This window comes from Varroa destructor, unplaced genomic scaffold, assembly GCF_002443255.2.
Source record: "Varroa destructor unplaced genomic scaffold, Vdes_3.0 BEIS01000007.1, whole genome shotgun sequence".
Lineage (NCBI taxonomy): Eukaryota > Metazoa > Arthropoda > Arachnida > Mesostigmata > Varroidae > Varroa > Varroa destructor.
Genome location: NW_019211460.1, coordinates 7555014 through 7578215, shown reverse-complemented (window position 1 = coordinate 7578215; position 23202 = coordinate 7555014). Strand labels below are relative to the sequence as shown.

Here is a 23202-nt window from a genome sequence, read left to right as displayed (position 1 = left end):
TCGCCTGATTATAATAAATGCTAATGTGAACTACCGCCAAGCAGATCTAACAAGTGAATTCTAAAATGCGAAACAGAACCAAGGAAAAAGAGCGTTAGATGAACTCGCAGAGGTTGGAGTAAAATTTTGCGATCTCCAATTTTAATCTTCCTGTGGATAATAATAAATATGAAAAGGAAATATAATTAGCACTAAAAGATAACTGGTATTTGTGTATGTATCTACAGGTTTTTTTGGGGGGGGGGGGGGGGAGGGTACTCGAATCAACTATAGCCAATACACATAATTATGATACATTTTTACAATGGTATTCGTTTATAAAAAAAAAAAGGTAACGAAAAAAATGTTAGAAAATATACCGATTACATTTATATATAAATATATGACAACTGGAAATAGTGACATTATGGCAGTTTTCAATGGGCTATTAAAAGTCAATGGACCAAAATTATAGTACCATATATATATATATATATATATATATATATATATATATATATATATATATATGCACCGTTCAAGTACGTCCCTACAGAGGCCTCTGACGCAAATGTCAGCGTGTATCAGAGGGATATTACCTATTGATTACTTCTCCTTAGGTTTGATTTCGACTGTTTATTGACCACATTAGTATTTTTTGTTCGCGCCACGTTGTTTCGTTCTTACCGTATTACACATCATTGACATGTTGATTTCAGTTCATACTATGTACTCTGTATAACCTAGCAATTGACCGAAGTGAAAGCGGTATCGTCTCAGATGTTATTGATTGACTGATCTTTGTACCGTTTACAGAAAGGGATTCTCAACAAAGCGATTCAAACAATAGGTATTACTACGCACTGTCTTAAGCCAATCGAACGAACCTAAATATTGTCCAGTGATTAAGCAGTACCTTACATATGTATGTATATATATTTTACTGTTTCAATATTCGGGATATGGCTGGAAGGAGCCAATAGTTTGAACGATAAAAGAAATTACACATTTTCTCCGTTATGTTTTTGTGATAATAACGTTCCAATATCGAATGATCTAATTCACTGAAGTTCGGTGAACGAAATACCCGCTAGGATGTAGCGAGATAGAATATTTCTGTAATTTATTGCTTGTTTCTATTTATGTCAGGGTTTTTTTTCAAGGAAAAAAAATAGTTTTGGGGGCATATAGATTATTAATGCTGGAAATGTTGTTTTGAATGTTGATTTTCGTGGAACATGAGGATACCTTGGGATTTTGTCGAATTTCTATAGTCATACTGTAATGACGTGAGTCTGAAGTGCTATGAAATACGAAAGGTTCCACCTTCGCAGAGGTTTGAACCGTGCACGCTTCGCTGTAGAAGACGAAATAAAGAGAGCTATTATTCATTAAGAGAGAAAGCACAAATATTATGTATGAGGATAAACACACATTGAGAGAGAATGGCTAAGACTACGCTCAGTGCACTAGTAGTAATAGTAATGGTACCATTAGTACTAGCGCATGATGCAATGCTACTGATGCCCATGTGGGCAGCGTATATGCCTACTAACGGGCATACGTGGTAAAGTATTTTCGAATATGAACGTTGGCACGTTTCACTTAGTCTGAATGTCTAACGGCGGCACCGGACGTAGACCCGAAATGTTTAGCTTAGCAATAAAGGCTTTATTCTGAATAATAACAGCAAGGAATTTATGTGTGATGCAGTAAATGACGACAACGTGTAAAAACACACACTAAGAATGCAGCGAGTAAAACTTTACTTAATAAATAATTGTGTTTTAATTTAACAGGAGAAGTTCACATACCATCAAAACAATTCCTGTACACAAGTCATTTAGCATGAAACGCGACAAACACTAATCTCAAATTTTATTCAAAATTCTTTTTGAATAACGTGACGCGGCATTTTAGCAGGCGGGTTTACGTGATCCATGAAAATTCGAAAACTAAATAGCCTGCGAATACGTCTTCTCTATCGGCTGAGATAATTCGTGGTACAGACCGTATAATATTCAGTGATTTATAAAAATTTCGGAAAAACACGCTGAGCTTAAAAATGGGTGAATGTGGAAGACCTCTGGCTCAGCTGATCAACGAAGAAAAGTAAAAAAAAAAAAACTGTGGCTGAAGCCGAGTGATAAAAAAGTGACCAGACACTAAGGCCTTAGTTTAAAGTACCATATTCGTTTATCTCGGCTATATGAATCACGTGCAAAGACTGGTGCCACATTATTTAGACAAGTGTCAAGAATGGATATGTAGATACGCCTGTTTTTTTGCTCTCTGTTATTTGAACTCTCTGGCCTATTCTTGCTACGAAGTATAATTTGTGATGAAAAATTAATTTTTTACGATCGTATTATTATTATACCGTTATGGCAGAATGATACTATCGGTGGGACATCACCCTGAAGCGAACCTATTTGTTCATCTCATGCAGGTGTTGTTCACTACAGCTTCGTAAATTCCGATTCGCTTAACAATAGGAAGAAATAAGGAAGAACTCGATCACACTCGCTAGATATTGCTTTTGCGGATTACCATTTTCCTCAATGCTTCAACTTTTCAACAGAAAAATTTACCAAATCTCAACGTATGCCGAAGTCGCTTCTCAAGACTCCATCAGGTCTTGAAAAACAACTCTCATACACCCAAATTTCTAGAGCAGCGTAATAAATAAATGACCGTCCGAAGGGCAGAAAATGACGAATATTCAATCTAAGCACTTCGATTAAGAACAGAAAAATTAAACCTGTAAAAAAGTTTGTTAAAAGAGTAAAAATTTTGTAAAAAAAGTAAAAATTTACTATATAAGACTATGCTGAATAACCTAATATATATAGTGAGTGTTAAACGTTGAAAAAGTGCAGAGAAATTTAATTTAGCCTAGTGAACTTTTTCGTACGGTATCGTCGATACTGTTTGGGTAGATCGAGTACGATTCAGTATATCTGCGTTTTATTGCAAGAATTACTTATTTTAATTTAATCTTGTTTGTTAGCTATTCTCTTAGGTAAAATGAATGAGACATGATTTTTAGAGCATTTCGGCAAAATGCGGATCTGTTTCTAGTAAACATTGTAAAACTATCTGAGTGCGACACGTATATTTTAGTGTTTCATTCAAATAGCCCAGTAAGTTATAACACATGATTAACAGATATTTCTATTCAATAGCTCGACTCAATTAATATCTTGTCGTAGAACACCCCGCTGATTGTTGATCATGAATTATTTTTTTTTTTTTTATAAATGTGTCACCATTATTAAATTCGTCTAATATAAATCTTATATGGCTTTAGTATTTGTATAGAGTTATTTTTTATATTTAATTATCAATTATTGTTTTTGTTCTACGCAACGATTTGATGATGTGGCAGAGAACAATGAGCAATTTCATAGTGTTGGCAGAAACGGGACCTAGTGCTAAATAGCCCAGCTGTCAATCGTGCTATTTTGGCCTTTCGAAGACCGTGTGAAGGAGTTTGTGTGAAAGTCTGCGGATTTTTACCAGGAAATCAGACCATTACTGCGCGAATTCCAGTAGCTGCCTGAAATAGGAACCTCTGGAACAATCAGTCCACGGGAAAGATGAAACTCTGTTGTGGAAAACCGCCCACAACTCGAACAATTGGACTCCTACGTTGTAGATTAAGCAGTAATGCTGACTAGATATAGCTAAATGCATGCAACGTTGTAACGTTGCTTCTATGGGTCATATTTCTTAACAGATGAGTCGGACGAGGATTGTTTAAGCACCGGATTAAATGGGTATTGCAGCCATTTCGAATTGTTCCCTTGTTCTAATTCGCTATGCACTATTCAACGTTCGCCGTTTAGCAAACGACTCATAGCTAATACAATGAATATATAATATCCCTCGTAGTTCCTGATTAAACAAAAAACTGTTCTTCTAGTATCCTAGGAAAGTAATCACACGCTGGACAAATGACAAGTCTATACTGAATGTATTTATTAATATTAAGTAACAGTTCAATGGGACGACCTGAAGAGGCGGTCAACTCACGTAGTTGGAGATGCCTCGAACAAATATGCTCCTAGCTGATGTGCATTCTGCTTTTACGAACAATCTATGAAGCAGTCTAACGTCCCTCAAGATCTTCGGAATCTTGGTTCTCTTTTATCGTCCATTTTCGTTAATTTAGTGTTAAAATACCCTAATTATATCTGCTCTCGACTTTCCCACTCCAATATATTGCACTTGAACACCCAATAGCTCCTCACACGTTCTCACATACTTTTTAGCATTTTCGGGCAAATCTTCAAATTTGCGGCAGCTTTCTGTAGACGTCTTCCATCCAGGTAATGTGACGTATTCGACTTGAACCTTTGCCATTTCATCGAGTGATGCCGGTGGGCAGTCCAGTACTGTGTCGCCAATTCTGTATTTATGACCGATTTTGATCTCATCAAGCACATCGAAAATGTCTAATTTAGTCAAACAAAACGCCGTATAGCCGTTGACCAGCGTCGAGTACTTTAGCATAACAGTATCAAGCCATCCGCATCTTCGAGGTCGACCTGTCGTCACGCCACGCTCGCAGCCACGTTCCTGAAGCAGTTTGCCTAACTTATCAGAAAGTTCGGTTGGGAATGGTCCATCGCCGACCCGCGTACAATATGCCTTAAACACACCATAGACAGTGCCAATGAAACTCGGCGGAACACCGATACCGGTACAAACGCCGCCAACTGTGCAGTTTGACGATGTCACATATGGATAAGTGCCGAAGTCAATGTCAAGCATGGCGGCGTTGGCACCCTCCACCATGATCCTTTTGCCCTCGCGAATAGCTTCGTGAATATACGAAACCGTATCCCGTACGAACGGCCGAAGTTTGTCTGCGTTTAACCTGAGCTTCTTCAAATCTTCCTCGACGTCGACCTTGAGGTCGGTGAACATCCGCTGGTGAAATTCGACAAGCGTACGATACTTGGTTTCAAACACACTCCATTCACCTATTAGATCGCACATTCGCATTCCATTTCGTTGTGCTTTCGAACTATACGTCGGTCCAATGCCCTGCGGAGAACACATTGTAAGGATATACGACATTAGTTGTACGTAGGTCAGAGCACGCGACCCTGCCTAGGCCCTATGTACACGAGGATGTAGGATTTGGCGGTTATGCCGCATCCCTCTCGCCCAGACAGGTCATGTCTGACCTACATGTTGATGGTTATGCAGCAAGTCTATTATGAGCATTCAAGCTGGTGTCGTGCCCTAGTAAAAAAAAAAAAGAAAGTCTGAGTGCGGCAAACCTTCTTAGTAGTTCCGATGTTTTGTTGCTTTTTGCTCTTTTCAGCCTCATGAAGTCCATCACACATCTGGTGGAAATCGAAAACAATGTGCGCGCGATTCGAAATGAAGAGACGACCAGCCAAACTGAGACCACGTTCATGCAAATGGTCGATCTCCTCAATGATCTGGCCAGAATGGACCACACATCCGTTGCCGATTACGCCGATACAGGATTTGTGTATCATTCCACCTGGAAGAGGTTTGTTTAAGAAACAACGCGTTCGCAAAATGACCAGAACAAAGAGTACACGGTAAATTACACACAATATTCCGGTCGCCCAAGCTAAAAAGCTATCATCACTTGCTCGATGAAATCCCTCGAGTCTAAATCCAATTATTTTAATTTCAACTTCAAAATCTATAGTCTTGTTTGCGTAGTGAGTCTATAAGTATGTTCAAAAATGCTATCGGTAACAAAAAACTAACGCTTAACGTTACAAAGGCATCTCTAGACCAGCCGCCTAAAAGATCCGCTTGTAGAAATTGTCAAACTGGAAAATAAACGTAGCTGATTTATTATCACAGCATGCAATGTGGATCGAAGGCCTATAACAGACCACCCAGGATCCTAAAGCTGTTCCCCTTTAAAAGTATCCAATGTATCCATTTTGTTAGTCATTTCATTATGGCAAAAATCATGATCGCCAACAACACGAATATTTCCCTCTGGTTACTATTAGCACGCAGTAGAGCGAGTTGTCAGCTCGAAACGGTACTTTGTATATACAAAGAGAGAAATAACCGAATAGATAAGTAATCAGGAGTAGCTGCTTCAAATTGTTTGTTTTTTTTTTCATCATAATGAAAGTGGGTGGCTACAATATCTGCAGTATATACAATACAAAAATACATTCTAATATCTAAGCTTTGCGATATGGTTTCGAAGGCAAACAAGGCAGCGATCTAACACCAAACGTTTTAGTTTTAACGCTTATATAGAAGCAATACTTCGATCAAATTAAAGTGTATTAAATCAATTTTTTCAATTAGTAAACTTAAAGGAACATTTTATATAGATACGCATCTGCGATGTCGTCTATTGATTGAAGCCTCAGTATGACAGGTATTCGCAGGACTTACTGCAAGTCCTAAATGCATGGCATCGGCAAGCGAGTAGGATCAAAGTGTTCTTTAAAATCAACCAACAACAAGAACATCTTGTTTCCTATTGGCTCTCTCCAAACAAATTTTAACAAACTTTTGGTAAGCTTTGTAGACGATTTCGTTTTGTGTGCCAGCATCGTGTCGAACAATATATACGTAGATACTCCTCAAAGACGATGCGGTAAATGGCAAACGATGTATCTGTCTACATCATGTGGACAGCGTCGTTCACCTCAAGCGTCATACTCCCTTTGCAAGATGTTACCGGAACTCAACGTCCACATATAATTGTCGGTACGATATGACAGTGCAAAGTGTCGATGCTGTATCAACGTAACTTGGAAGGTATTTCTAGAATTAAGTATTTTGGCATGGCGTTTCGTGCCGTCGTATACGGCATTTCTGATTGACGGAACTTCACTGGTCATCAAATATGTTCTTCTCTCACTTCAAATTTTCTCTGGAATTAACCTACTGACAATTTAATGCTATACTGCATAAGGGCTCGCACTGAAACGCCCCTTCTATATGTCGTCGTTATTTGGCTTTTGTCAGTAACTATGATTAAATGGTCAGTCTGAAGTTCCAAGGACGCATTTTCGAAAAATAGGAAAAGGGAAGCGATCGTATGAATTATGGCCATCTAAACAGTGACGCGTCACGTCGACACCCAGTGCCTAAAAAAACAAAACGTAAAATTTCGCTCGTTTTCCTTTTCTGCCTAGCTTCAGCGCAGCTCAAAGCTTCGTGTGTGGCCATTTATTAAGAAAGCGGAAATGCATGACGCCAGACCTGCGGCGGCGCTGTTCCATGTATGGAGCAGAATGAGTCAAAGGTCACTGAAATGAGCAACCGCGGGCGAAAACTGCGGCTCAATCGCTGCACATCTATTAACGTCTAGCACCACGGCAGAGCCTATACAACAGTACATTTAGATAAAGCAACTTCTATCATTTGATGACTCGCGTCTGACAAGAGTTTTTGTTGACTGCTTCGTATGTATGGCATTGCAAGCAGCTGTACAGACACGAGTACTGTTTAAAGCGGCACTAGGACTTAGCGTCAAGGCCTGCACACCACATTGAAAGAGCGAAGGTGACATGAGGGTCAAGATACATCGAAGTGAATTTATGTGTAGAGATACATGTTTTTCCTTGTATTTGACGGTACATACAGCAAATAAGTATAACGAAAGTTTAGCACTACTTAGTAAATTTTCAAGGCCACTATAAGACGACATATAAAAGTAGGGTGATATCAGCTACTCTTTTTTGGTGATTCTCACGTAGTCGGTAATGTTCGAAAGAATCCAATATCTACAACCAACACAGAAAAATCAACTCTAGTATATATCCATAAGTCAAGGTAAAATCAAACGTGAGCCTGAATATATACCTGGGATGAGATGAAAATGATAATGGATCCCGTCAACGACGACCGTGTGGCCAGCGTTATTCCCGCCCTGGCATCGAGCAACGACATCCACCTTATAGGAAGAGTGCATCTATTAATATAACATTAAGCGTAACCAAAGTATACTACGACACGAATTAAATCAACGATACATTATGTTGTTAGTGCTGCTAACTCGAGCGGTTATTTGGAAATGCCGGAACACCGTCGTCCATATTAGCTCACCACAATAACGATAGTCAGAAACGACATTTTTTTAAAAATTATAGCGATCAACTATAATACGTTGAAATGTGCTATTTAAAAATGATCAGCGTGCTTTTATTGTACATATTGCGAACTCAGCGAAAAAAGAGTTGTTCTCCTCAACTTGACTTTGGGAACCGTTTAGCGCCAATGCACCCTATCAAATGTGTGTACGCATAGCATACGTTGCCTATCCGGAAAATATATCATGTTGACATTGAACTCTATCGTGCAGATCCGCGGCTGCGAACATCAACTGCCTTTAGACGGACTGGAAAAAATCTACATTTTCCTCAATGTTTTTAAAAATAGACCGAAACAAAAATTGAGCTATCTCCTAGAGTCCAAGGCTCATCGTTCGACTCAATCGAAAAAGGACGCCCACGATCAGATGAGACGAGATGCGTACACAAAACATCTATGCTGTCTTTTTTTGTTTTTTTCAAAGAATAATTTGTCTGCCCCTGTCGATGGCAATACTGACGTGCGGAAAGTAGAACTTCCGGGAAAAACTCCACGTTTGTGATAACAAAGCTCCTTACAGACACTTAGTAAGGTAACCTAGGTCCGAAATTGGACATGGACAAACGTCCATCTTATACTGAAAGAAGCCGATCGACTGAAGCAATATTACAGGCACTACCGAAGCTAAAACGTCCAGTAAAGCTCTCGAATGGCAATGATTTATCTGGAAAACTAAAATTGCATCATCTAAGTCACCTATACAAACCTTTAACCAAGTACAGCAACGAAAAAAAGCGCTAGTTCCTGGCAAAGGCCTTTGGCAGCTGGCAATCCATACAAGGCAAGTTCCCCGCTTGAGAACCCCAAAACGGTGAGTAAAGATAATACTAGGAATAGAATACGACGGCGAGAATCCACATTTAGTCACTAGCTTCGCTCGAAGAATGTCACGCGTGTTGTGAATATATACAGATCCTCTTAGGTATTCCCAGACAACTAAGAGAAACTCGACTCAACGTAATTCAGCAAGGACTTGGCGCTGAGCTATAAAAGGTATGCCTAATCTGCCAAAGGCCATTCGAATAACTTCTGTGCCAACAGCTTCTTTTCGACTCCGGAAACTCTACGTTGGTGTTGCTTATCGAGAGCTTCGGCACGCGCCAGAATATATCATTCGCTACAAACTCACTCCGAAATGGATAGAAGCCTTTCTATAAAAAGGACATTCGCTTTAAATATAAACAATCTTCACTGACACCGCACGATGCCCGAATCAGGTCTAAGTTAGTCCCTTCTGTGTGTACACAGATGACATTTAAGTCTACTAATATATAAACAAGAACAAGGAAATGTAAGGGCTTTGAAGTACCTGGGCACTTATTATTAAGTTTACGCCAGGAAACGATATTGTCTGTTTTTATTCATAGTAGGCGTGAAAACCAAACACACAGCTACAGTCTTGGCAGACTACATCTGCAGAAAGCGACTGCGGTTCATGGTTTAACTGTAGTAAATGACACCAGAATACATTAAATATCCAGTTTGGGTGCTTGCACTCGGATCTTGCGTAGCAATACGAGATAAAAAAAAAGCCTACACAATTCTATGCATGATGGTGTTTACGATCAGTTATTTTAGGCTCGGCGGAACGGTTAACTTAGCACCAAGTTGACCTATTGCGTAGCAGAAAATAGCGCAGGTGAGCCTTGTGATATTCACTTTGCATACCTATTATACATAACAGTATTTTTGCAAATATATTTAACAGTAGTAATAAAGAATGCCCGAACACTTGAGAACGAAAAGAATAATTTTCCCAAAAACTGTGCCGAGAAATCTAATTATCCTCCGAGTGTTATTGTTGCAAACATCGCCAAAACATAATATTATTGTATACTTCATTAGATGAATATTTAAAAACGTAATTAGTCCATCTATTTATGATGTCAGTTTAAACAATAGCTGATGATAGTACCTCGGAGGCGAGTGTGTCGACGAGTTTCCCTTTACCTTCATCACCCCATTGGGATCCAAGCACAACCGTGATCGAATTGCGAGCCATCTTCATTTGACGCTCCCTCCTACAAACAACAACAAACAACGAGTTAATGTACCATTATCGGTATAGTATTAGTGAGAGATTCAAGTGAGAGTAAAATACCCACAGTGGAAAAGCAACGTCCTTGCTATAAGCATGTCTTAAATTCTTCACTGTTATGAAGACTCGAGTATTTCGCTTACAACATAGCATTAGAATCAAATATAGGGATAAATGTCGGTCAAAACAATCACTTTGTTCTCGCGCGAAACGTAAACAGACTGTAGAACAGAAAAAAAGATTAATTCATGCAAAGAAAATAGAATCTTCACCAGACTCATTAATGACTTCTAATTTTACCGATACGTTGACCTTGTTTAGAAATACAGCTCACTAAGATTGGATGCTATCCTATAAAAAGGAATGCGTTTGATTCTTAAGAGTTGAAGGCAATTGTCGAGATGTGCTTTTAGAAGAAACACAATAACTGAAAGTGCCACGTTCCATTTAGCTTCCGTCTTTTTCAGTGTGATACCTAGCCTTTATCATATAAGCTGATCTAAAATAATGCAATTACCGTGTTCGAAGGCGGGATTTTTACAGATGTCTAAGATCTGCCTATACATTGATGGCTGACATGTTAAGATTTACTACCGTACACATATATAGCATAGATTTATCTAACAAGTATGTGTATGACGGGACAGAAAAGGATTTTTGGGTGTGCTTTATCTACCCATAACAGCGACTGTCATTGCATATTGTCACGGTGTTGAATTGTCTTTAGTTCCATTGCAATCTATTATTATAGATGTAAAGTTACATGTCACCAAATCACACATCAAGGGTAAGTACACTTTATAGAATGTTAGCAAGCACACTAAGAAGACTAGATAGTTCCGGCAACTTTTAGTTATTCTAGTTAATTAAAAACTCTATCGAAATTAACTTAGAGATTTCACTCATGTGGTTAACAAAACGTTTCCGTGAATTAAAAAACTAGTTGTCAGACGGAAGACGTGTAATGACCTTCCTCTTGGGACCTAAGTTCCGATGGCAAGCAGCAGCTCAAAGCCATCTATGTCAAAATAATCTATTGACTATCTGTAAAGGAAATAAAAATACGATGTATGTAAATTGTCGTGTAGAAGGTTTGACCTTTAAAACAAAAGTGACGGCTTGGTCTTACCTTTTGCACGTTTCTAGTTTGACCGCGAGTCTTTGCAATAGAATTTGCGCATAAAAAATTTCCCAAGCTTCCAATTTGCGATCTGGGATGCGTTAGTGTTGCGCTCGAGTGGATATCTTCCCACACGATTTCCTTCACTCTAGACGTGCTACCAGACGGTATATATACATCAGCATATTATGAGTACTATCGTTTCTCACCGATATTCACAGTTTCTTTGAACTGTAAGCTCTTCTTTGAATAAACAAAGCTAAAGCTGAGTTTTCAACGAGAATCGGCCACACAGATAAGCATTAAGAAAACTGAAGCGAAATTAATTTCTTACTAAGGTCGTTGCGTAGAGACACCGGGCCACAGTCCCACATCTTCCCAGTTCGATAATGTTCGAAAAATGCTTGAGCTACACATCTAAGCCCAAGCACTAAACAATCACCGTAAACAGAAAATAGCTTGAAACCGAACGAGCCGGCCCCTCTCAAAGAAAACTATCGGAGCATTTTGACGCTCGAACAATTGGCACGTAGAACGAAGCGCTCACTAGAAGCAGGACACTGGCCGCACGTCGATGTCTAATCAAGGAAGGCGTTTTCTTGATTTTGCCCGGGATTAGAGAGGGTTACGCTGGATATCGGCGAGAGTTATTCCAGCCGATTGTCGCTACAGCCAGTACTGCTACAAAACGGGCCACAAGCAGTGAGGATCGTGGGCAATCCTGTGCCGACTCGCTACCAAGGTGCCAACACCCGTCGTTACAAAGAATACGCAAATGAAGCTGACACAGCGTAAATAAGAAGCAACAAGAGAGGAAAAGCTCGCAAGAAAGCTGATGTACAGGGCCGAAATAGCATACACATCATTCCCTACGACGAGTACATGTGGTTTCTATCAAGTAGTGATTAAGGAAACAGTCAAATGGATAGCTAAATTGGTCAGATAATAACGTATAGCACCGATAGCAGCTGTTGAACGAGCGAGCATAGAAGCTTAAAAACCGAAAGATTGCAGATTTGTACCCTATTCCTGTCCATACTGGTAGTATAATGAAGGCCGAGTGAATACACACGGAGCTGCTGCACGAAGGCTATGAAAAATTCAGAGGTTATGCAAACCGCCCGATAAATCGCCACCAATCAGAAACTGATTAACGTAGTTTGGGACATTTCTTTTTCACGTTAAACCTGCTGACTGGCGGCAACTTAGCGAAATGCTTAAGTTACGTGACCTTCGGTCGCGCAAAGGATCAGGATTTTTCATTGGAAGTTTTCTTTTCGTGACAACGGCGTCGAAATGCAAAGAAAAAAAGAAGTGCTTCATTCAGCACTAACACGAGTAACACTTCACCCTTATTGGATATTCCGATAGAAAGCGCTTTTTCGGTTCACTCTGATTTTCATAATTTTTCTCATCGGGTTACAGTGACTGGACTAGAAGGAAGTAACGGTATTGCTTCTGCGAGATACCGAATTTGGGAAATCAGTCAAGGAAACAGCCTGAGTGCAATCGGGTTTGAGTGCACCAGCACCTATTTGGAGAAGAAGTACGTGCGAACAGTATTTTGTAACGAGTGAACAAGGTTAAACTCCGCATCAGCCAATCTGTCGTCAACACAAATTGTAGTTTTCAGCTAAAAACCTCATGATTCAAGCTGTGTGAACCTGCTTAACATGACTCTAGTGGAATGATAAGAATAGGGTACGAAGGTCCGTATTACAATCAAAACAAATAAGGACAGTTTAATATATATATTATTACATCAGTGTTATTTAGGAAAAATCGGATAATTTAATCTATAGTATATAGTAATAATAAAACTATATATATATATATATTAAGACGTCTAATTTCCACTTTGCTGAGTATATTCTTCTGTATGTAAGTATTATTTGCATTCGCCCGCGGTACAATACCACTCTTCATTTCCTAATAGTTTACTAATAATGATTCTTTTTGCGATGCAATTTTCAAATACATACTTTTTATGAAGCGAATCTCTATATTTATCTCTATATATATATATATATGAAAATTAATCGATTGAGTGAAAACGTTAAACGCTATGTTCACGTAAGCCTACGTTTGGGCAGAAAGCCAACTGAAAGGTAATGACCTATCGCATGTACTGCCTCGGTTAAATGCACCTTAATTTCCCGAAAATACGGCATCATACTCAATTCGGCAGCATTATTCGCTAATGCGAAATGCCAATCGTCAGAATAACTTCGAAAATTTTCCGCCATTAACAAAAATTATGTTTTTCTCGTTTTCCAAATTTCCTCGTCATTACATATCAAAAACCGTTAGATCCGTATTCATGACTTTAAACACGTACATGTAGTTATTAATAATAACTTCCCGGTAGCACAGTAATAATAAAAGTAGATGACATTCATTGATTATCCAAATATCATCACTGCTCTTCATTTTATCAACAATAAGATAAACTCAAGGAGACGCACAAGCCTCTCAATCTAGAAAACATTTTAATGGGGATCCCGCCGAAATTTGAAATCCGCTGCGATCAGTGCGCACAAAACCTTCACCACACGGTCTTTGGTGTTTCATTGCGCTTTACCCTTTTTTTTAAAACAATGCTTAATGAATTACATATGTAAAATAGCGATTCTCTTATGCTGACCAAACACCAGTCGAGCATCCCAAAGTATCTTCTAGGTCTTGAATGTTATAGAGGCTGGGATTCATTTCAATTATATACTTTGCAGGATAGCACGCAAGCCTATCTATTTGTCAATGCAATAATGTCTGAACGTGTCAGCATCACTTGCTTTGCGCCGCACGCACTGCTTCGCGAATGACGATAATCAGGCTTCAAGGAGCCTACCACTGCCCGCGAGTCATCCTATCGACAAATTTAAGGCGTAAGGCGACATTGCATAAACTTTGCATGCTTGATCAGAAACATCAGCGAAAACACGTGGAGAACTTGTAAGTTGTTCCTGTTAGTTGAAACATGGTCCTTCATTTTAGGTAACAACAGTGGCAAGCGGAAGTTCGCTAACCAAATAACTATAGAGTGACCCTTTGCGTAACTTGAGATATGAACAGTCAGGGGAATACGGTTTATTGTTCGTTTCAATTAGACGCTACCGTGCGTGGGACAAAATCGACGATAACCTGCACCAGAATATCCTATTGTTTCGGCCCACCATGATGCCGTCAGGCAACCCATTGACACATCATATAATTGTTTTGGGGCCGTCGTTTATGCCAGTTGACCCGTTTGAGGAGCAATGACGAGTCGATGGTGACACGATTCTACTCTAATTGTTTAAATATATGTATAAATACTTTGGCAGTGAAAAATAGAGTTTCATAGGGTGAACTAGAGTCGCATACGGTTGAGTAACGGCCTGCAAGCGACATAATGAGGCAACGACCTGTTTGTAACATAGCACAGTTTGTGTATTGAGGCCCTTATTGGCCTATTTCCGAATGTAGGAGTAATGTCACGGCATCTTGAATTTCGCTTAAGCTTTTTTTTGGCTTGGGCGAATAATCCGCGCAATTAAGTACTACCTTGTCTGCTTCTAGGGACAGAGAATGTACGCTGACGTCCGTCCTTTAGTCAGCTCTGCATCTCGTTTGACGGCATGACGGGACTAAGTAAAAAGCCATATCTAAGCCTGTCGTATGTCTGATTATGTATTATGGCAGCGGAAATAGCGTTTACGAAACGAAGATATTCTCTTATCTTCGTTTTTTCTTTCTTGGCGTGTTGGGACACTAGACACATTGATAAGGTACTCGCTTGGTTTATTATGGAAAGGAAGTCACCTCGTCACAGCGGAACATCTATATAGTACATGTATGCAATTCATTACACATACCTACCAGCAGTCTGGAGCAATACAGATGTAATTTCTACTGGTTGTTACTGTTGAAATACAAACAAAATTAATACAATACAACACCTACAGATTTCCCGTAATTAGTTGGCTGCAACAACTCCGGACGACAAGATGACGACGGCCTGGTAGCTTTTCTCTATTAGCTGGTCTTTATGTGCAAGCTTTTTCGTGGTGGAAAACGCCATAATGTCGTAATTACGTAATTATTTGCTCAATCGGCAGCTTACTATGGGTATGGCATTTTTCTAGAGAATAAACTAGTTTATTTCCGCTTTTAGTTCTCTTTTATAGTGGTAATATAAGGATTTATTTCGCCTCAAGTTATCGACGTAATTATAGGATTAGGAAGGCACACTATCCATGAAAAGATTAGGAAGAAGGACCGGAAAGGACTCTAATAACGTTACTTTGATTACCTTCCCATGCTATGGATAGATAATTCCTATCTAACTTTTTCCTCCTCTACATTTCGTTTATGGCTGTCCAGCAGTTAGCTAATAAAGAGATGAATGGAGTAATAATGACATCTTAATTGTGACCAGATGAATAGTGGGACAGATAATAAATAGCGAGGATGGGCAAAATTCTTCGATAAGGAAAGACAAAGTAACGCCGTGAAGAGCATATTCGACACGGAAAGCATTTGCAGTTCGTACCCAATATACATTTATCTTCCCGAAACACTGAACCCCTCATCGTCGTAGCCCAGTTAAATAATGGGACGAACCGACGTACTCCTTTGGACCGAACTGACAGAATCTAAATAACGATCAGTGGGAAATCTACGAAACCACTGAGCAGGTCACGTTCGTTTTGTATTGTTTCTAAAGGCCAGTACAAATGAATTTGACAACCGCGCTATGAAAAGATTCTACATATAGTTGCTTCACAGAATCAGCTATATTGTTTTTCTTTAATGTCCTTGAGCTTGGCAAGTCGAATAGTTAAAGTTGTATACATTGAATAGCGAAAACATCTCGTATAACAAAAAAAAAAAAGACTTGTGCACAAAATGGCCTATCGAGAAGCAAAAACTATAGGTAGTTAGTAATTATTGATTCACTTGTTAGCACCGTATTTTCAGGCTGGTGATAAATTCATGTGAAAAAATATATAACGTTAAGTGTCGCAATGCGCTCAACAAGTCTAGGGGGTCTGTTGGGTCTGATGCCCATTTAAATCTACGCCAATTCAACAGGGAGGTACATAAGTTCCTATACGCGTTGCAAAAATCGCTCGACCCTACAGGTTCACTACATCTACTTTAACTGTTTGTTAGTGATTTTGTACATACGCTACTTTGTTTTTGGGCGTGTCTTTATTTTCATTTTGCAACAATAAAACCATGCCTTTCAGTATATATATATAACTTCATAGAAGTGTCTGTTCAAAACGGAAATCTTCAACGGCATGTTAATGACTAACACGCTTACCCATCCATGTATTAAATATGATAATATTTCTAACTGTTTACACTTACTCTATGAACTTAGTTTTTTTTTTCATTTTCGAAGTATGCACCATTATACTCTGTGAGGTTCTGCTACTCTCTATAGACTCTATGAAATCGATAGCCAATACCCCTATCCCGACAAAGTTTCAAATTAAGAAGTCGTTACCGTTTTGAAATATATTATTCTGTGGGAGTATCAATTGTAACTCCTATATTTTTTTAACACTGCAATTATTGTGAGGAAAAGGGGGCCGGTTTAGCCCTCCCGCAGTATAGCCTCCCCGCAGTGTTAGCTACGTTGCGCTAAGTTGTCATCAGCTATCCCCGGTCATTAACAAAACCTCTGTAGCAAACAACCTAAGCTTTTTGTTTGCTTTGACAGTGATACCCGGCCAACTCAGTTGCATCCACCCACTGAAATGCTTGTAAAAAAAAATTTCACTCCTATCACAAGTTCCAATTTGATCCAGTTATAACGGTAAAAGCGGTACGGAGCAAATAATGCGATAGCAATTTATCCAGTTAGTCGAGGTAAACAGTTATATCATCAGATCCAGATACTAACACCGGCACACTCTAAAAATGGGTCGGCTTTCGTCACAGTGTTTAAACTTTTTGTTATGCATCTTCCCTAGGTATCTAGCATTATGAAACCCATTTCCGAGTTCCAAATTTCTTTTACAGGATTTTTAGAGCCCACGGCTCACGATATTACTAGTAATACAGCCTCCACCAAACACGAGAATTATATAGCAAAATGCTTTCGCCGCTGATATTCATAGGATTTTTTTTTTTCATTATTTATAGCTCGCCTGCTGAAAGTCCGCGTGATGGTATCTGAGTAAACGGTCTAAGATTTCAATAAGTGTATTTCGAATATAAAGAAAGGTATCGCGAAATGTCATACGATTATCGTAAATAGCATCATTCTAGAGTATGAGACTAAGGTTTGTCACTTTTCTAACCACACTCTGCACCAACGGTCACCTACTAAATAAACAGTGTCTTAAAACACAGTAAGATCAACAGCATCGACATATGATTCCATATTATAAATAATAAACAAAGCGTTATTTAGAGAGATCTAAGACTAACTACGGTAGCTGATCACTGTAGAGGCGTTTGATACCAATTTTACGTCGATCAGTTCATCGGATCTAAGCAGGCCATTACGCTATAGTACGTGCTATACGGGTACGTGGTACGGGTCGCACTGTTTTTGATATTACAGATCGATTCCATTTCGTGTTAGCTCGATCGGTACCGCTAAGCATCTTTTCCATAGTGGAAAAGGATATTCTGAAAGCACATCAGCTTTGTGTGCCTGTACGATTGCCTCACACGCCTAATAAGCAAACGATACTTTAGAAGCGGAAAAAAAAAGTACTTAGGAATGAAAAAGACGAACGCTATTGCCCTCAAAACGAAATCTGCGTACTCTGTCCTTTGGTCGTCGCAGACGCTATCGCTTCCGGTCAGAGCGCCGTTTTCTGCAGATGTAAAAGCACCGCCGACTGCGTTACGCTGGGACTCGGTAGCAATGGGGTTGGTATCCGTGTTGACCTTGTTTGAACGCTGTTTGCACATCTGAGGCATTATTAGCTGCTGGCGCACTTCACAGGGTGAAGTCACAGCTGCAGGATGGCCCTGCGAAGTTGTCGTGGCTACAGCCGCGATGGAGGTGGGATGTCTTTTCTTTTTGGGCATAATACTTATAGACGTCACTCTTTCATACCATGCGGAGGAGCGGGCGGGAGGAGGAAGACGGGGGGGGTGGTAAGTGTTGTTGTTGTTTTTGAATAATTGTTCGACTGTCAATGAGCACAAACCACAGCTGCGATCACTTCGATACACTCAACGCTTCAATCAAACGCTTACTGATGCACATCACTTCAGGTTCGTTTGTCTCTTGGCTTCACGACGTCTGTAGTGGATCTGATTTTCGATGCTCACGGTACGCTAGTACATACACCGTACTGTGGCCTAGAATGACTTTTTGCTAAATTTACCCAAATCATGGTGATGCATATGCATATGACAAAAAAATAGGAAAGAAGAAAAGGCACTGACGGGTACACATCAACAGTTCGTTCACTGCAAAAAGAAATTTAGAACGTTGAATACGAACTGTTACTTGGACCAAACATGGTTTTTTTCACCGACTCTTCTATTATGCACGCGTAACCCACGAGAATGCACATGCAATCCTGATGAACTCGCACGATATACACCCTTAACGACGTGGCGGTAACGTTGAAAAAATTCGTCTTGCTCTCAAGACGCCTGGAATTTGAAACTGTTCGGCGCTTGTCTGTACTGCCAACGAAAACGCCACCTGAGCGTTGTCGGGCCGTGCACCAACTTTGCCAAACCGTTTTACCTTCCTCAATTCGACTTCTTTTATCAGATTTAAAATACTTAGCTGATGTTTACGACGGAAGGCGCACCATTTTTCGTCGGCACAAAGAAACAAATCCGCAATAAGCCCACCTAAAGCTTCATGCCTGCATATTCTTAACAGGCGGCGGGCTATATAGATGCGCGCGGGCTTCCCGTTCGTAGTCGAACAAACAAAAAGTTTTGAGGCACTGGCGTCGACAATTACTAGGCGTAATAGGGAGAGCAGGTAGGTTAGCAACGAGCAATATTTTAGGCTGCGCATCTCCTTCAGCGACCCTCTTATCACAGAAGGTCAGAGGGTCACGCACGTCATGTGTTTTTCCGATGACACCACAAACCGCTACAGAGCGCGCGATTACCTTGCAAACGGCCTAGAGCTTTTGCGTCGCTCTGAGAAGCCGATGCGCGCTGCTACCAGTAGACCTTAATGCATTCCTTTCCGTTTCCTATGAAGAAGGTTCTTAAATGTTTACGATGCTTGATATTTTACCCGTACCAGTGGCGTTTGGGAAAAAAAAGGCCCGTTTCATTGCACCTGTGTAATTCACGAACTGTTACAGATAGAAATTTTTGTGAATAGCATACAAACGTGTAGGGCCTAAGAGCAACGCTCAGTCTATCTAGTGCGACCTGTGTTCGCTTCTATATTAAAGAAGACGACGCAGTTCACCAGATTAGGTGCTGCGTTTTGTACGATTGAATTTCTGTTGACAGATGTCGGCAAATGATTTACTTGATTATAAAGGTAAGGTAAAGGTCACTTCGGTATAGACATCCTGCCTGCTAATTACACTTGTTATCGAATCGGTAAGTGACAGCGGAAGTTGGCGCTGAAGATCATTACGTAGATGCTTCATTCAACTTCAGTACCTATGTTATGACGAATCTTAAATCCAGACTCTGTTGAAATTAGTACGAAAGCCCTAAAAGTTACACTTGTGGTATCTCGTCTTTATTATTATAGCGGTTGTTCTAATCGCTAAGAGCTCGCCCGATAGCATCGATCAAGCGATCGGTTAATTCACGCAGTTTTTTTTACATGTCAGGATCGGTATGTTAAGTGGCGAGGACAGAGGGCTCAGGGCACCGCATCTGTGAGTAGAGAATACATCTATATAAACATGAATAACATATGTCTAAGCATAACGTTTCTGTCACACTGTTGTCTCATTAACGATCCAGTGTTTATTTAGCGGGCTGTAGAGGTTGGGAAGCCTTTAGACTACGGTTGTAAGTAATTACAAACCGACTGAGTCAAAGAACCCATGATTTGTGAACGCGTTAGAGATTCGAGAATACCGATTTTGCAATCAAACATATCGTCATAGTGCTGGAACTTAGCGGTCAATAGTTGGGTTCTAGTTCCTCGAAGCAAGTGGAATCAATCGGAAATAGGACTAAAAAACGAGGCCTTCGGCAAAATAGCAGTTCGTTGTTGGCATAATAATTTTCCAAAACCACAAGAAGATCACTGCACATTAGGACATAGGACGGAATAACGAGTTGGCGAGATCACGCAATTCTTCGATGAGAAACAAAGCATCGGCAAAACGCTTTCCGTCAAGACTTCTCGTAGCACATAAGACCAGAAGATGAGAAAGCAAAGCAAGATATGGTTCTTTTTACGAATTGGGCTTGGTACAGATAGAAATACGCGGGGTATACAAAAGGATTTCCACTAGAATTAGCCCTAAAAAAAACCGGCTTAAAGAAAACTGTCGACATAGAAAAGATATGAATTGATGCAACCCGTCTACCAGAGAAGATCACGCTAGAAAATGGCACAGAATATACGAGTGAACGATTTCGTTGGCAATTCCTAGTAGGTTAGGACGTAAAATCAATTTGTTAATACGAGTACGATGCATCTCTCCCGAAAACGAACGGCGAATGCTGGCAAACATCTCAAAGTTACATTACACATTAATCACGGTTCGATCGAGTAAAACTTACGCAACGTTTAATGTTTATTTATATTTTAGAAGTCTATAGATTCAATGGTAATATGAGGTAAAGTAGAAAGAGTGTATTTAACATGCTTTTTTTTATATGTAAACAATGACACAAATAACCAAGTAATGCCGTTTACTGTCTCTTACGACTGCCACTATCTACCCACACTAATCATCTAGATATTTTAAGTTTTGCATAAAGCTGGACTGCCATGCCAAAAGAATCTCGACTAAAGTTCGTATCAGCCAGGAGAACGATGCTGCGTAAACGTGATAGAACAGAAAAATACAATTTCATGGCTTAAAACTGCAAAAAAAAAAGAGTATCGTACAACGATTTAACAGCCCAATGCAAATCCTACGACTTTAGCTTAGAATCTGCCTGCCGAGGTTCCACTATGCCGAAATGTGATGAGAAACAACAACGTCTCAAGCATATTGGAGCTTAATATAAAGTCGCCTATTGTCTTTATTGCTATAGAGTATGGAAGCTATCTTGCAAGGCTTCGCCACAACATGGCATATAGAGGCCAAAGCGAAAGACAAAAAGCTATGGGTTTAATGTTCAAGTGACTTCGTAACGGAACAAAAACAACGGAAAGGTCGTAAAACGCACCATGAATGTACGCTTAACCTCGTAGCTAGGCTGTAGCAATGGCAAGTGTTTGACAAGAAAATTTCGGAAACAAGCAGGCCTAATTGTAAGTTCTCTTATGAGTATAGCTAACCTTAGAAGTCACGTATCCGACGTCAACCCCACACAGCATTGTCACACTCGCGTCACATAACGTGAAAACAATGAGAGATCACACAATTTGTTTTATATCTATGGTCCATAGCACAACAGGTAACGCATCGAATGGCTTAACGTACAACTATGAGTGCTATTACAGACATTAGCACCATCAAGAGGCCACTGAATGTTTTGTTTTATCGATATATGTAGAGTTGGCAGCTACTTCTGATTCGCTATTACTATTATCGACCAGAAAACAATAAAATAGAAAAAAAATCCGCATTTTTATATGAGTGTTTTTTCTTTTTTTTTTTTTTTTTTAATATCAGAATATGATGAATTTCAAGCCGTGTTTGTGCTTACTAGTTGACGAGTTGGAAACGAGTGTCGAACGAACGACACGTCAGTAGCCAGGCTCAACACGTGGGTTAACTTAAGAGTATGCTACTCAGGCAAGCTGGTATAATTACACTCGATGGCGAGCAAGCTAAATGGAGGGAAAATATATTCTGCTATTGTCAGTGTAACAAAAGTGAGTATTTATTAAAGGGGATTGTGTGTTCTGGATCTCAATGAGGCCTCAAAGATTCAATACTTACTGCTGTCATGTTGTGACACGATTTTGTTGGGGTATACATCAATACGTCGAATGCCGATGCCTGCAGACTTAAGTTTAACATAAATACTGTACTACGCAAATACAGCTGTGAATATTTGTTTTTGCCCGAATGTTCTTTCATTAAGTCATCAATATATGAGCCTCCATAGCAATATCTAAGGCTGGGTGCTAGTTAATTGATAGTCAAATAAGAAAGTTACCGACACGTAGCATTACTCCTAGGAGCTGTCGATCGATTGACTGGTACGAATTATATTTTTCTCTTTTATTCCTAGCGTTCATAATGTATGAGTATAAGGACACTCACCGTACTAACCGCTAATTAGCGTGCGACAACTATTCGGAGCTCTGTTTGTCGACAAATAGAAAAATCCCTCCTCGTGTACCAAAGGCTGGAACTACCTTCACAATGCGATTAAAGATTCGTTACAAGCGGCCGGTGTGAAGCACAATGGGCAAATTTACCATAGTGTTAGTAGCGTCAATGTATCATTCATAATAGAATAGATACATTCAACAACATAAGGCGCAATTACAAAATGAAAAATAGAGCTCGTCCCCTTTGCTGCCGCCGCCGCCGCCGCCTATAATCGCTCACAGTAACGCACAGACTATCACGCAGACACAATGGCGACGACCACAACCACGTTGGCAGTAACAATACGGATGTTACAGGGAACATCGGTAATAATATCAATCACAAACAGATAGCGCCATCCACTCACTGATGATGAAGTTCAACAATAAATTATAGCATTCACAAAGCGCCCTTTCGAGTGTTCAATACAGAGACTGTTCCGTTGATGTCCTGAATGTAGCGGTGCACATGAAACACATGACAACAACAGAAACAAAAAAAATACGCACATTACATTTATATATAATCGTTAATATATATATATATACATATAT

At 39.7% G+C, this 23202-nt stretch overlaps 1 protein-coding gene across 8 annotated transcripts in view; it reads right to left on the bottom strand.

The window, feature by feature from the left end:
- Positions 1-3936: 3936 nt before the first annotated feature.
- Positions 3937-23202, bottom strand: part of Adss (adenylosuccinate synthetase) — a 21323-nt gene continuing 2057 nt past the window's right edge. For 2 of the 8 annotated variants that reach the window (XM_022813255.2, XM_022813252.2), the window contains exons 2-5: positions 10013-10118; positions 7810-7900; positions 5271-5500; positions 3937-5031 (exon numbers count right to left, since the gene is read on the bottom strand). In XM_022813255.2, the coding sequence (XP_022668990.1) occupies positions 4156-5031; positions 5271-5500; positions 7810-7900; positions 10013-10105 (1290 nt within the window). In that variant the 5' untranslated portion in view covers positions 10106-10118 and the 3' untranslated portion in view covers positions 3937-4155. Of the gene's footprint in view, positions 5032-5270; positions 5501-7809; positions 7901-10012; positions 10119-11589; positions 11813-18021; positions 19020-22270; positions 22331-22597; positions 23099-23202 lie in introns of those variants that run through there. The other 6 variants (XM_022813250.2, XM_022813251.2, XM_086974341.1 and 3 more) reach the window with 6 other exon arrangements.